The sequence below is a fragment of the Oncorhynchus keta genome, chromosome 31, assembly GCF_023373465.1.
Source record: "Oncorhynchus keta strain PuntledgeMale-10-30-2019 chromosome 31, Oket_V2, whole genome shotgun sequence".
Lineage (NCBI taxonomy): Eukaryota > Metazoa > Chordata > Actinopteri > Salmoniformes > Salmonidae > Oncorhynchus > Oncorhynchus keta.
The window spans coordinates 4,623,693-4,636,567 of NC_068451.1; the positions used below are offsets into that span (position 1 = coordinate 4,623,693).

The following is a 12,875-nucleotide window of genomic DNA, read 5'->3' on the forward strand; positions in this document are numbered from 1 at the left end:
CTATGAAATAACACATGGAATCCTGTGGTAAAACTGTTAAACAAATCAAAATATATTTTATATTTGAGATTCTTCAAAGTAGCCACCCTTTACACAGTGGTCTAAGGCACTGCATTGCAGTGCTAGCTGTGCCACTAGAGATTCTGGGTTCGAGTCCAGTCTCTGTCGCAGCCGGCCGTGACCGGGAGGCCCATGGGGCAGCGCACAATTGGCCCAGCGTCGTCCGGGTTCGGGGAGGGTTTGGCCGGCAGGGATATCCTTGTCTCATCGCGCGCTAGCAACTCCTGTGGCGGGCATGGGCGCAGTGCACGCTGACACGGTCGCCAGGTGTACAGTGATTCCTCCAACACATTGGTGCGGCTGGCTTCCGGGTTGGATGGGCATTGTGTCAAAAAGCAGTGCGGCTCGGTTGGCGGGTGGGTTGTGTCTCGGAGGACGCATGGCTCTCGACCTTCGCCTCTCCCGAGTCCGTACGGGAGTTGCAGCGATGAGACAAGACTATAACTACCAATTGGATACCACGAAACTGGGGAGAAAAAAAGGGGTGAAAATACACAACAACAACAAAAAATCACCCTTTGCCTTGATGACATTTTTGCACAATCTTGGCATTCTCTCAACTAGCTTCATGAGGTAGTCACCTGGAAATGAACAGGTGTGCCATGTTAAAAGGGAATTTGTGTCATTTCTTTCCTTCTTAATGCATTTGAGCCAATCAGATTTGTTGTTACAAGGTAGAGGCGGTATACAGAAGATAGCCCTATTTGGTAAAAGACCAAGTCCATATTATGGCAAAAACAGCTATAATAAGCAAAGAGAAACGACAGTCCATCATTACTTTAAGACATGAAGGTCAGTCAATTCGGGAAAATTTCAAGAACTTTGAAAGTTTCTTCAAGTGCTGTCACAAAAACCGTCAAGCACGATGATGAAACTGGCTCTCATGAGGAACGCCACAGAAAAGGAAGACCTAGCGTTACCTCTGCTGCAGAGGATAATAAATTAATCAGATTTACCAGAAATTACAGCCCAAATAAATGCTTCACAGAGTTCAAGTAACAGACACATCTCAACATCAAATGTTCAGAGGAGACAGCATGAATCAGGCCTTCATTGTCGAATTGCTGCAAAGAAACTACTATTAAAGGACACCAATAAGAAGAAGAGACTTGCTTGGGCCAAGATACACAAGCAATGGACATTAGAACAGTGGAAATCAGGCCTTTGGTCTGATGAGTCCAAATTTGTGATTTTTGGTTCCAATTGCCGTGCCTTTGTGAGACGCAGAGTAGATGAACGGATGATCTCTGCATTTGTGGTTCCCACCATGAAGCATGGAGGAGGAGGTGTGATGGAGTGGGGTGCTTTGTTGGTAACACTGTGATTTATTTAGAATCCAAGGCACACTTAACCAGCATGGCTACCACAGCATTCTGCAGCGATATGCTATCCCACCTGGTTTGCGCTTAGTGGGACTATCATTTGTATGTCAGCAGGACAATGAGCCAACACACCTCCAGGCTGTGTAAAAGCTATTTGACCAAAAAGAAGAGCTGGGTGAATGGAATATAAAAGACAGTTGTCCAATATGCTATACTAGGAATAAGGCCATGTTCATTCAAAATAAATCCCCCTCCCTCATCTTAGTAAATGGTACCGACCACTGATGGAGCGATTTAGAATTTTGTGCAGTTAGTATTTACTGATTGCCAGAAAAAATGAACACAATTACACCCATTTCTCATCTGATGAAAACAAATATTTTGCGAAACAAACACGTGACAGTGAATATTGTATTCGCTGATGACATTTGTATTTCGAGTGTCGCAAAAAGTGGTCTAAGGCAAGAAAACGATCAAATGTAACTTGAGCTTTCGATCATTTAGTGTTCTGCTATAGACACACTGTGCGTTTCAACATGGATCCAGAAATTGCTTGTAAGCCATTGAGAAGAAAACAACACAACAACCTCCCTTCTTAGGAGAAAGTAACCTGCAGTCGGCGGCAGTATGGAGAGATTTTAGAGGAGGGGAGGATGTTTAATAAAACCACATCCCTCATCCCCAAGATGGAGAAACATTTCATCTTCAGCATTTTGTCTGGGCATGTGATGGATGAAGGGGCTTGGCGATATACACGTGCAGTCCTCATCCAGGCAGGCTAAGAGATCATAACTAAAGACGTGGCAGACAAAGATTATCTCAAACATCTGTTATAGCTGCATTTGTCAGCCACCATCATCCTGCAAAGACAACTTTGTCACATCTCCCTCCGACGCCAACATAACCTTGCTTTGATAAAAGGCCCCTGGCTGGCCATCTAAAACAACTGCACTATTTCTGACACTAATATGGCATTTTACAAGGGCGCCTCAGTGGCAACCTGCAGATATCAATTACATCCAGCTGAAGGAAGCAGTGTGACTGCAACATGACGGACTCCAATGAGTTACAACACCATGAAACTCCAGGGAGAGTGTTCAGGGTGAATCAATGATGCAGAAGACTGATCAGCAGCACAGAAAACATGGGGGCTCTACATGGAAACTTAAGGAGTGAAATTACAGAGTGAAATGTAATATCATGATCTTGGAACAAACTATTTCTGTGGTTGAAGCAGGTGAAGCAAATGTCAGATCAACACCAAATTTGACAGTGGAATGAGAAAAGGACACCGCATTGTTTAGCCACCGTTCACCTTACGCAAAGACACGTGGATAACTTCCGGATGCAGTGTTGACAATAGCTGCTCATATCAGGAGACAAACAGATTGTTCCGTGTTGCTTTCGGATGTGCTACAAAGTTGCCTTTTGTCTGTGTTGGTTTTGTTGTGCTGATACTGTCAGGCATTGTTTTGCTGGATTTGTGGTATTTTTTTGGGGGGGGGGGGTATTAAAACGTACGTTGGAGCACAAAGAGTTCAAGGCTTTAATCGACCGGTGGTGGAATCCTCTGCTGCCGCTTGTCTTTGTTTATAAGGGGGAGTAACTCTGATCTTTCTGCCTGCCGGTAACCGCAACATATTCACAGGTAAGACAGTCCATAGACACAAGGACCAAAAAGGCACTTATCCTACAACTGTAGGCATAGAGGTGTGTGTGTGTGTGTGTGTGTGTGTGTGTGTGTGTGTGTGTGTGTGTGTGTGTGTGTGTGTGTGTGTGTGTGTGTGTGTGTGTGTGTGTGTGTGTGTGTGTGTGTGTGTGTGTGTGTGTGTGTGTGCGTGTGTGTGCAATGTGCAGAATACAAACCCAGAGGCAGAGCTTAGTTTTATAATACACCTTGAAGGGGATTTAATGCTCCTGTGAGGGATCAGATGCAAAGTCATACTGGATATGAAAAGATGGCAACACACACACTTCTTCAACCATTTGAACTATTGAGATCTGATAGAGCTTAGGAGTGACTAATGTTACATACACCTTCGCAATTAGGGAGCATTCCCCTATACTGTGGGCTATATTAGGTGATTGTGTGTAGCGATTGTTCTTCTTACATATTTTGTTACAGTAGGAGCGGCAGAGAAGTTGATATGCTCACCTCCACACTGTCACAAGCCCAGGTAATATTTAGTTATTCTGTCTGTGCCCCTCCTCGACACCCACCTCTGTCTGCTGCTCCTGCACATAATGGTCCGATCCCTGGGAGGAAGTCAGCATTTACAAATACAAAACCTCGAGGAAATCCCTACGAATCCTCAGGGCGCACGTTTCTGCGCGCCCAAAACACAAAAGCTATGCAAATCTGCCCAGACTGTGTTTATCTACCCTCGGTTTCCGTTTGCACCTCAGGAACCAGCATTGTGTCCTGAACTGCGATTATCGCATGTAATTTACATAGAATGCGTACAGGAAACAGTGTGCTGATCTCTAACAAAGCAGGGATAGAGTCTCTATCTGCTCAACAGACAGCGATCTGACGGCAGAGCAGAATGACAGGTTTAGCTGTAGGGTATTAAACCGACAAGGTTTCCCCCTTTTTTCATTTCTTGTGTGCATTGAACAGTATCTCCTCAAAGTGTTCCTTGTTTATCTGCTCTGTTTGTTTTATAACCCAACTCCCCAACACCAGAGAAACTGCATCCTCATTCCGGTTAATCTTCACTCTCTGTGTTTCCTTTGTCAACGAATCCATGTAGCACATACTAAGGTGCAGCTGGATAAAAAAGTGTGTTTAATTTTCACAAAGACTACTTACTAATGTGTTTGTGTGTGTATGTGTGTGTGTGTGTGTGTGTGTGTGAGTGTGTGACAGTGATAGGCACAGCACACTCTGCCAATACAACACGTTTTGAGAATGAGGACTGCAAGTCATTACACTGTTGTGCTCCTCTGCTGATACAAAGTCTAGTTAGTAACCAGTCGGAAATCTGAGACCTGAGGGAGAGATGAGAGATCAAATTGTTGATGGTGCCATTTCTCTACAGCTGCTCGAGGAACGTATCTTATGTGAGACTGTTAAACTACAGCAAAGGTCAAACAAAGGTCACGTCCCACTGGGCACGTTTCATTGAAATTACATGGAGACAACGTCGATTCAACCAGTGTGTGCCCAGTGGGTTAATACTATGATTCATCTTTCTGTCCCTGATCTATTGGTCTTAACTCTTGTAAAAGTTGGCTGTGTGACATTATCAAGAGAAACTCATATAATAGTATCGTTTCAGTCCAAAATACTCATTGCGTGACATCTTAATTGTGTTATTTATTGAGTTGCGCAGCGTCGACCATCAGCAGTCTGGATCAAATGGAACAGACACCCATCGGACTCGTTTCCAGGAAGACAGGCACAAGCACATTCATTCCCATCATGAAGACAACACTGATTCTTTCAGTGAAGACACTCCAAAGGCCAGTCACAAGCCTAGCATGGGGCTCACAGCACAATAAACCCCCTTACAGCTTATCATCACCCTCATCATCATCATTATATGATGATTCGCAGTCATTGGTCTGTGGCATGACACTAGGTTTTCTTAATAGACTTTGATCTTTTTAAAAAAACATTTTTATGTGTATCAATGAAGAAGGGAAAGCTAATGTTCTTTTGTGTGTACCCTACACGTAATATATCATTTTATGTCATATGTTATAATATAATGTTGCACCTTATATAACCTTGTAAAACACAGAAATGTTGTGCAGGGTGAGTATTTAGTTACAGTATTTCATCGGAGAACTTGCAAGTGTGTTATTTATTTTCTTCACCAGAGAACAGTAACCACAGAGAATTATCGAAGTGAGCCCCAGTCTTTTCACTGTGTCTTATGTACTTCCATGCAAAACAAACACACAATCACAAATCCATGACTGTTAACAAGAACTGCGTTGAGATTTATTTTACAATTGAGAAAAAAAAAACTAAATGAAAACAAACTAATCGGTGCTAGAAATATTTTTTTTTTTTTACAATATCATCGATAAAACATTGAAATGTATAGTCATTGTGCATCGCTTAATTCATTTTCACACCATATCATGCATCAAACTGGATGCAAGTATAATTCAAATCATTTCTGTAAACCAAGCCAAAGAAGCTAAATTCTTATTTCTTAAAAAATGACATTTTTGTGAATCTACAGTATATATCTATATACACATTTTTTTTATTTTTACATTTTTATATATAAAATGACGATATAAAAGTTAAAGAATGCACACACCTTTTAAGTACAAATAATGTTGAGCTATTGCAAATGGCAAGATATGTCTTATGGAGTATGACATTTCACTGTGAGTCATTTACATGTAAAGGACTGTTCTTTTAAATGGTTGAATTCAAAGCGGCATTTTTTTTTAAAAGGAGCTTGTAACAAACCATACAATTGGAAAATTACTATAAGTGATACTTCACATAAAAAAAAAAAATGTTTTTTTTTTTAGCAAACTTGCATACTGTACGGCCATTCATTTTCACTGACTGATATGTAACCAGAAGCAGCATTTCAATTACTCTGAATGTTTACATGATCTGTTTCGTTTTGTAATACACTGACAGATTTCTGAGCAGGCCATTCCTTAGCAAAGATGTTGCAGTGTGACAAGAACCGAGAGAAGAAAATAATTGATCTTTCAAATTAAAACAGATTTTGGACAAAATGCAGAATATCTTAAAACATGTTCTCTTTACAAATAAAATGTTAAACGTCTATAAGGTGCTACGTCAGTCTTTCAAGGGGTTCTTCCATTATTTTGGTGTGAACAATGAATTTTCAACTTCTTCATATCAAGTATTGTACAGTTTTCTTTTCCCCCTAATTCATTTTCTGGTCGCCACTTTAGTCACCATTGAAACAGTAGTAGTTTTTTTGTTGTCATGAAAAGATAAAAAAAAAAACTTGTATTTAACCTTGGTTCACTAAAATACATGCACAGATCAGACAAATAGCATATAAATACATTACAAAATGAGTGTTAAAAAAAGCTTGGCAAAAAAAAAATCAAATAAGACATGGTCCAGTCAGGCAGTATCACAACAAAAAATAAGACTGATTTCTGGCGGCTCAGTTTGGCCCAGTGCAGTAACTGTGAACAATGTTATCTTAGTGCAATGAAATTCTGGTCAGTTACACAGCCGTCTTTCTGTCTGTTTATCTGTCTCTTCCCTCAGCTCCAGACCCCTCTACTACTTCTCCAGTTTCTCAAGAGCAGTGACGAACACCAGGTGATCTTCTGGTGACTTGCCATGGGTCTTGCTGAGGTGCAGTTTGACTGCGTGCTTGCTGACGAATGTCCGATTGCAAAGCCTGCACTGGTAAACTGAGCCAGTGTCGTCGTCTGGTGAGGTCAGGGATGCCAGGGTGCTGCCAAAAGTCATTTTGTCTGTGATCACCTTGGAGGCAGCCTGCTGCTCCCGTAGGTGCTCATTGGACAGCTTGGACAGGTCCTTCAAGCTGAAGCCCAGGTGAGACTCCAGGTGGCCGATGTAGGCGGACGCAGTCCTGAACTGCGAGGCACAGTCACCGCAGAGGAACACAGGCTGGCAGGAGTCCATGTTCTTCAGAAACTTGGTCCCGCCAGTCCGCCGGAGCTGGTACTTGACGTTGGCCAGCCAGTGAGAGATGGTGGTCATGGAGAGGCCTGTGAACTTGCAGATGTGAACCCGCTCTTGGGGGCCGAGGTCCGTCATGGCGTAGCGGCCCTCAGGGGTCTCCCGCAGGCTAGAGCAGAACTGAGCCTGGAGGATGAGGAGGTGCTGGGGGTTCCAGTTGGACTGCCGCCCTTTCCTCTTCTGGACCGGGGAGAGGTCCTCCAGAGCATCCTCGAACGCACTGCCGTCTGCGTCCGACTTCTCTGAGATGGATGACGGGGCGGAGGACTTGGGTGTCAGCCTGCCTGTAAGGTTCTTCACCATGTCTGATATGTCCATCAAAGCATTCTCTCTCAGAGGAGAAGAAATGTCAGACAGAGACAGGCTTGACATTATGGGTTTGTTACCATTTATGCTGCTGTTACTGTTGATGACAGTGTTGCTGTTGCTGTTGTTGTTGTTGCTGTTGCTGTTTTTGGACTTCCTCAGGTCCATAGGCTGGTCGTTGTTCTCATACTGATAGTAGCGGTTGATGGGCTCGGCTTGCTTGGCTTGAGTCTGGTTGAAGGCCGGTTTCTCCATCACGCTGTTGCTGATCTTGTAGAGCATGGCTAGCGGGTCGCCCGCGGGGCTGACGGGCTTGGAGGCCTTGCCCAGGTGGTTGTTCATGATTGACTGAAGTGCGCTGAGGGGGTTGATGAAAGGCCTCTCTGGTGAGTGATCGGTGATGATGCCCAAGCTGTTGGTGCCGTTGGTGATGGGTGACTGGCGAGTCTCTGGGCCGTTCTTTGAATGGCTGTGGTGGTTGTCTACCAGGCTCTCTTTGGGCTCCTTTTTGCAGACCATCTCCGACTCTAAATTTCCAGGGCTGCTGTTCCTCACGAGGGGCTTCCCGACAGTGAGGTCATTGGGCCCTGATTGGTGGTCCCTCTGCTCTTTCAGTACAGGAGACGGCGACTTGATGGAGGATGAATGCCTGTGGCGGTCCAAGCTGACTATCTTCTCCTCTTTCTCTTTCTTCACAGCAGCAGCAACAGCTTTCCTTGTGACCTTCTCTACCAGCTCTTCCATGGCAGTAACATTGCTCCTGAGAGAGGGCGGAGATGCAGGGCTCCTGGGGGAGTGGCTCACTAAGCCTGGGTCCTGGTTCACCAGGCAGCGGAGCCCGCTGTTGAACACCGGCTGGATCTGCACACTCTGGACCGAGGAGTGCAGTGCTGCATGTTTCATGTGGCCCTGGAGCTGGTAAGCAGCGTGGATGCTGGGGTAGCCACCACCCCACTGTGGCGTGCCCGTCTGGGCCTTGCTGATGGCACTGGACACAGTGTTCTCCAGGGACTTGAGGATGTCCAAACCTCCTTTAGGAGCCTCCTCCAGGTCCTCCTCTGTCAGATATTTATACGACCCAGCATTCACCTCAGTCTTCTCACCTGGCTCTTCCTTCTCCTCTTTGATCTTCTTCTCCCTGGGTTCACTTGCCTCCATCCTCTCGTCTTCCGGTTCTCTCTTTTCGTCAGAGCCGCAGGAGAGTGCAGGGGAGACAGGCTGAGATTTGACGCTGGGGACGGGAAGCCTGGTGGTGGTGGGTGGCAGAGGGATGGATTGGATCTTCTCCTCCACCACTGAGTCAAACACTAGCTGCTTGCCCTTTTTTGAGGCAGAGTTGGTGACCTTGAGGAAGTGGCCTGTGACCATCATGTGGGCAGTCAGCTGCTGCAGTGTATCGTGGGAGCTCCCGCACTCCATACACTTCAGGATCTGGGCCTTGCGAGCCTCAAACTGCCAAGTGTAGCTGGCACCGTTCTGATAGCCGTAGCGGTTGTTGGGTGTGACATAGGGGTTTGTCGTGGACTTGTGGTCTTTCCCAACGTCCCCTTGGGGCATGTGGCCACTGCTACCAAGGACAGAGTCTGGGGAGCATGGGGATACCAGAGCGTCCTGGAGGGCTCTTTTTTTGGCAGAGGGCATCAGTTTAGTGGCCAGGGCTGGCATTGGTTCTTTGAGGGGCACTTTCTGGTAATGCTTGGTCTTGATCATGTGGACGCTCAGGTCCTGCAGAGACTCGAAGGAGTGGCCGCAGTACATGCACTTGAGCACCTTCTGAGCGTCCTCTTTGCCCTCCATCTCCATCAGGGAGCGCTTGCGGGGCTTGGACCAGCGCTTGCCCCGCTCTTCCTCCTTGTCCTTGTTGTCGTCACGGTAGTGGCCCGACTCGTTCATGTGGACCGTGAGCCCCACCAGCGTGTCGTAGGCGCCGCTGCAGTCTTTGCAGCGGAACTTGCTGGCGCCGGTGAAGACTGAGCCGTAGAGTTTGTTGTTCTGGCGGTAGAGCTGCACCGTGCTGAACAGGCTGGGCTCAGGCAGCAGTTGGTAAGGGGTATGCTGGAAGGTCTTAGCCAAGGCTGCCTGGTGCCAGTCATAGGCCACAGCCCCACCATTACTAGCACCGCCACCGCCACTGCTGGTGCCACTGTTGCTACTGATGGAGGTAGCCACGGTGCCGTTAGAGCTGCCACTGCCACTGCTTGTTTGGTGGTTGGCGGTGGCAGTACTCCTTCTCCCATTGTGGTGGTGGCTGCTAGCATTGCTGTTCTCACTGTGGTTGTTGTTGTGTGTGGTGGTAGTGGTGGGGCTGGTGGCGGTGGGGATGGGGATGGCGCCAGCAGTAGCAGGCGTGGCTTTCATGATGTCCATGGCAATGCTGGACCAGGAGGCATCTGAGATCAGGTTTGCATAGACAGCTTTCATCTGAGCCAGGCTGTCCCTCAGTGAGAGGCCATTGTTCGGTCCAGAGGGGAGGGGGGCTTCCTCCCTCTCATGGCCATCCCTGGAGGAGGTGCTCTTGTAGTCTGTGAGCCGGTCACTGGCATCGCTGAGCGGGGAGCCGTAGCCAGCGTCTGGGTTGGTGCCGTTACTGAGTGGAGAGGCCCGGTAGCTGGGCGGCTGGCCTCCATCCTCTTCCTCGTTGCAAAGGTACGCAGTGTCCTCCCCGTTCAGTGACAGCCCGTCATCCTGCAGGTGTTCCTCGTCGACCGCTCCAGCCTTAAACTCGTCCTCTGGTGAGTAAGCTGGAAGACAGAGCGATAGAGAAAAGGGAAAAAGGAGGTCAGTGAAATAAAAGACTTACAATTCACTAACAGCACCACTGACAAAACATAGTGATGAATAGTCTGTGGCAGGAAATATCGGCTTTTATCTGTGTGTGTGTGTGTGTGCTCACGTGTATGTCTTTGAGTGTCAGTGAGTCTTTCTTAACTCCCTATTTCATTGCCCATGACTGCTGTTCCCTAGGATATCGCTAACTGCTTGGCCTTGTTAGCCAGCTGCTTGACTCTCCTCCTTTCCTTCTCCCCCATGCCTTATCTCTACCCCCCCCACACACACACACTGAACTTCGTCTTATTTAGTCATTCACGTGGTGAGCTTACGCAACCGATCAGGAGGGAAACAAAACAATCATTCTGGGATGTTGCAGCATCTCCTTCACCCACACTCATGTGCCAAAGGCCACTCTCGCGGAGTTAATAAATAAAATGATATTAAATACCAGACAGTACTGTCAAGTCATCTCTACAATGTCAAATAGGGGAGTGACACTCCTTGACTGTCTCTGTTATGTTAGACAGCTTATTGAGAGGTGGAAGTGGATATGAGTCATACTATACATTGTGTTCTGTATTCTTTTCCTCGACACATACCGTGTGTAAACAACTTAGCATCAAAAACACGGGATGGAACTAAAGAATGTACAGGATAGACAGCATAATGTAACAGGTACGAGAGAGAGAGAGAGAGAGAGAGAGAGAGAGAGAGCAAGGGAACGAGAGAGAGAGGGAGAGCAAGGGAGAGAGAAAGAGAGAAAGAGAGAGAGAGAGCGAGAGAGAGCAAGGGAAAGAGAGAGAGAGAGCAAGGGAGAGAGAGAGAGAGAGAGAGAGAGAGAGAGAGAGAGAGCGAGGGAAAGAATATGGGAAATATTGTGAGTGTGTCTGCGAGAAAATAGAACGTAGGAGAGGCAGGAGAGAGCTGGTGAGCATTAAAGTCAGGGAGAGGTGGCGGGGGGGGAGTAAAGAAGAGGAGGTGGAGAGAGGGAGAGACGGAGCAAGGGAGGGGAGACAGGAAAGACGGCCCCCTCAGTTCTCCCTTTATCTCCTTCCTCCGTGGTGAGATGTGTGTCCTAGATGCCAGCATCAGTCTCTCCTGATGAAACAGATGTGCTGTCAGCTTCAAACAGCACGCTAACCTGTCATATCATAATCTAAGTGGACATAATACCTGATATATGTACACTGGCACCATTTACTGCTGCCTGAGAGGAGACGGGAGGGGAAAAAAGGCGAGCAGCTGCATACGGAAGTGTGTGCGTGCGTGTACCTGCGTGTTTGTGTGTGTGCCTGCATTGGTGTGTGCCATTCGCATGTTCTCATACATCTACGTTTTAACGCGGTAGCTTTCAAACATAAAGGACCTACCGTTGTCTATAGGTTGGTATTTTCTGTCTATGACTGATCTGCCCTTCTCTCCAAAACGAGCCACATACTGTATTCTGCTCATTCTCTTGATTCCTGACAGGATTTGGAGGGAAGCGAGCGCAGCACAGGAGAGCCTGGATGTGTTTCAATCCCACTGACAGACAGAAGCTGAGACAGTTCCTAAAACTCTGAAAATCCCTAACACAGCAGATTAGCATTAGCTATCTACTGTGCAAACTCTAACTGTAAGACATTTCCCCGGTATTATGGCAGCCTTCCCCTCACCAACGGCCAACCTGTGCTTGAAAAGGAAGAGGACGACGAAATCATACAGTAAAACAGGCGATTCAGTCGTCACTAGCCTCTGATCAGTTCCAGTGAACCCATGTGAAGAACCATGTCCACAACATCGGTGCCAAAAACGACATTTTGGCAGCCCCGCAAATCTACGGAATGAAAGGGGGGGATGGAACGGAGGAACAATATCTGTGAGTGAATGGCGGAGTACAGGCCGAAGGCAGGGAGGGGGAGGGGCAGGGAATGGTGAAAGACAGGACGTGAAGGAGACCCTTTGACGATAGCTGTCAATCAATGCTTATCCCCTCGTGTTGTCATGGAAACAACAAAGAGAGGGAAATCAAAGCCTGCAGACAAAAGAACGGCTTAAAACATCTGTAAAATCACAGGTTGGGAAAGTGGAAGGCTTCAGAAACCATAAATATGGGATCTTATGATGAAACCCATCTAAAAAAGTAGGACTAGGTAGAGAATTGCGAAACATAAAATCTATATCTTTTGACTCTGTGATTAAATCGCAATCAGACGACAACTCCTCCCCCTCCCTAAAAAAAACAACTCAACGGAAATAGGACAGTCATATCTGTTCAGCCATTCATGAAACCCGATCGAACACAACGACTCAAAGTGTCCTAGACCTAGACACACATATGAGGGGAGACGGGAGAGAAGGGGAGGGGTTTGGCGTGCTGTCCCCGGTGGTTTAGCTTGCCGAGCGGGTGATGGCTGTGAGCGGGGCCATCTGCACGGCCGTAAAGGCGCCTGTCACTTCTGCTCCAGGACGCCTCGCCGTCAAAGGGACAGGTGGTGGCGCGGCCAGGATGTGTCCCGAGTCCTGTGCTGTCACAAACGTCCGGGATCAAGCCACGCCATGTCACCGCAAAACACACACACACTAAACGCCACGCCATTTCTGGGCACCACACACGCACACATACTAAACGTTAGCAACACCACGGAAGATCTACGTTGTTTTAAAAAAAAGGTGTTAGTGGACAGTCCATCTATATTATGTGCAGCAAACTACACTATCAGTAACTGTTACCAAACAAACTAATCCCTAGTTTCTGTTTAACTGTTACC

At 46.9% G+C, this 12,875-nt stretch overlaps 1 protein-coding gene across 2 annotated transcripts in view; it reads right to left on the bottom strand.

Moving 5' to 3' along the window:
• Positions 1-5,303: 5,303 nt before the first annotated feature.
• LOC127914277 (teashirt homolog 1-like) overlaps positions 5,304-12,875 on the bottom strand; it is a 48,842-nt gene continuing 41,270 nt past the window's right edge. For both annotated transcript variants that reach the window (XM_052489343.1, XM_052489342.1), the window contains exon 3: positions 5,304-10,094. In XM_052489343.1, coding sequence (XP_052345303.1) covers positions 6,622-10,094 — 3,473 coding nt within the window. In that variant the 3' untranslated portion in view covers positions 5,304-6,621. The remainder of the gene's footprint in view (positions 10,095-12,875) is intronic.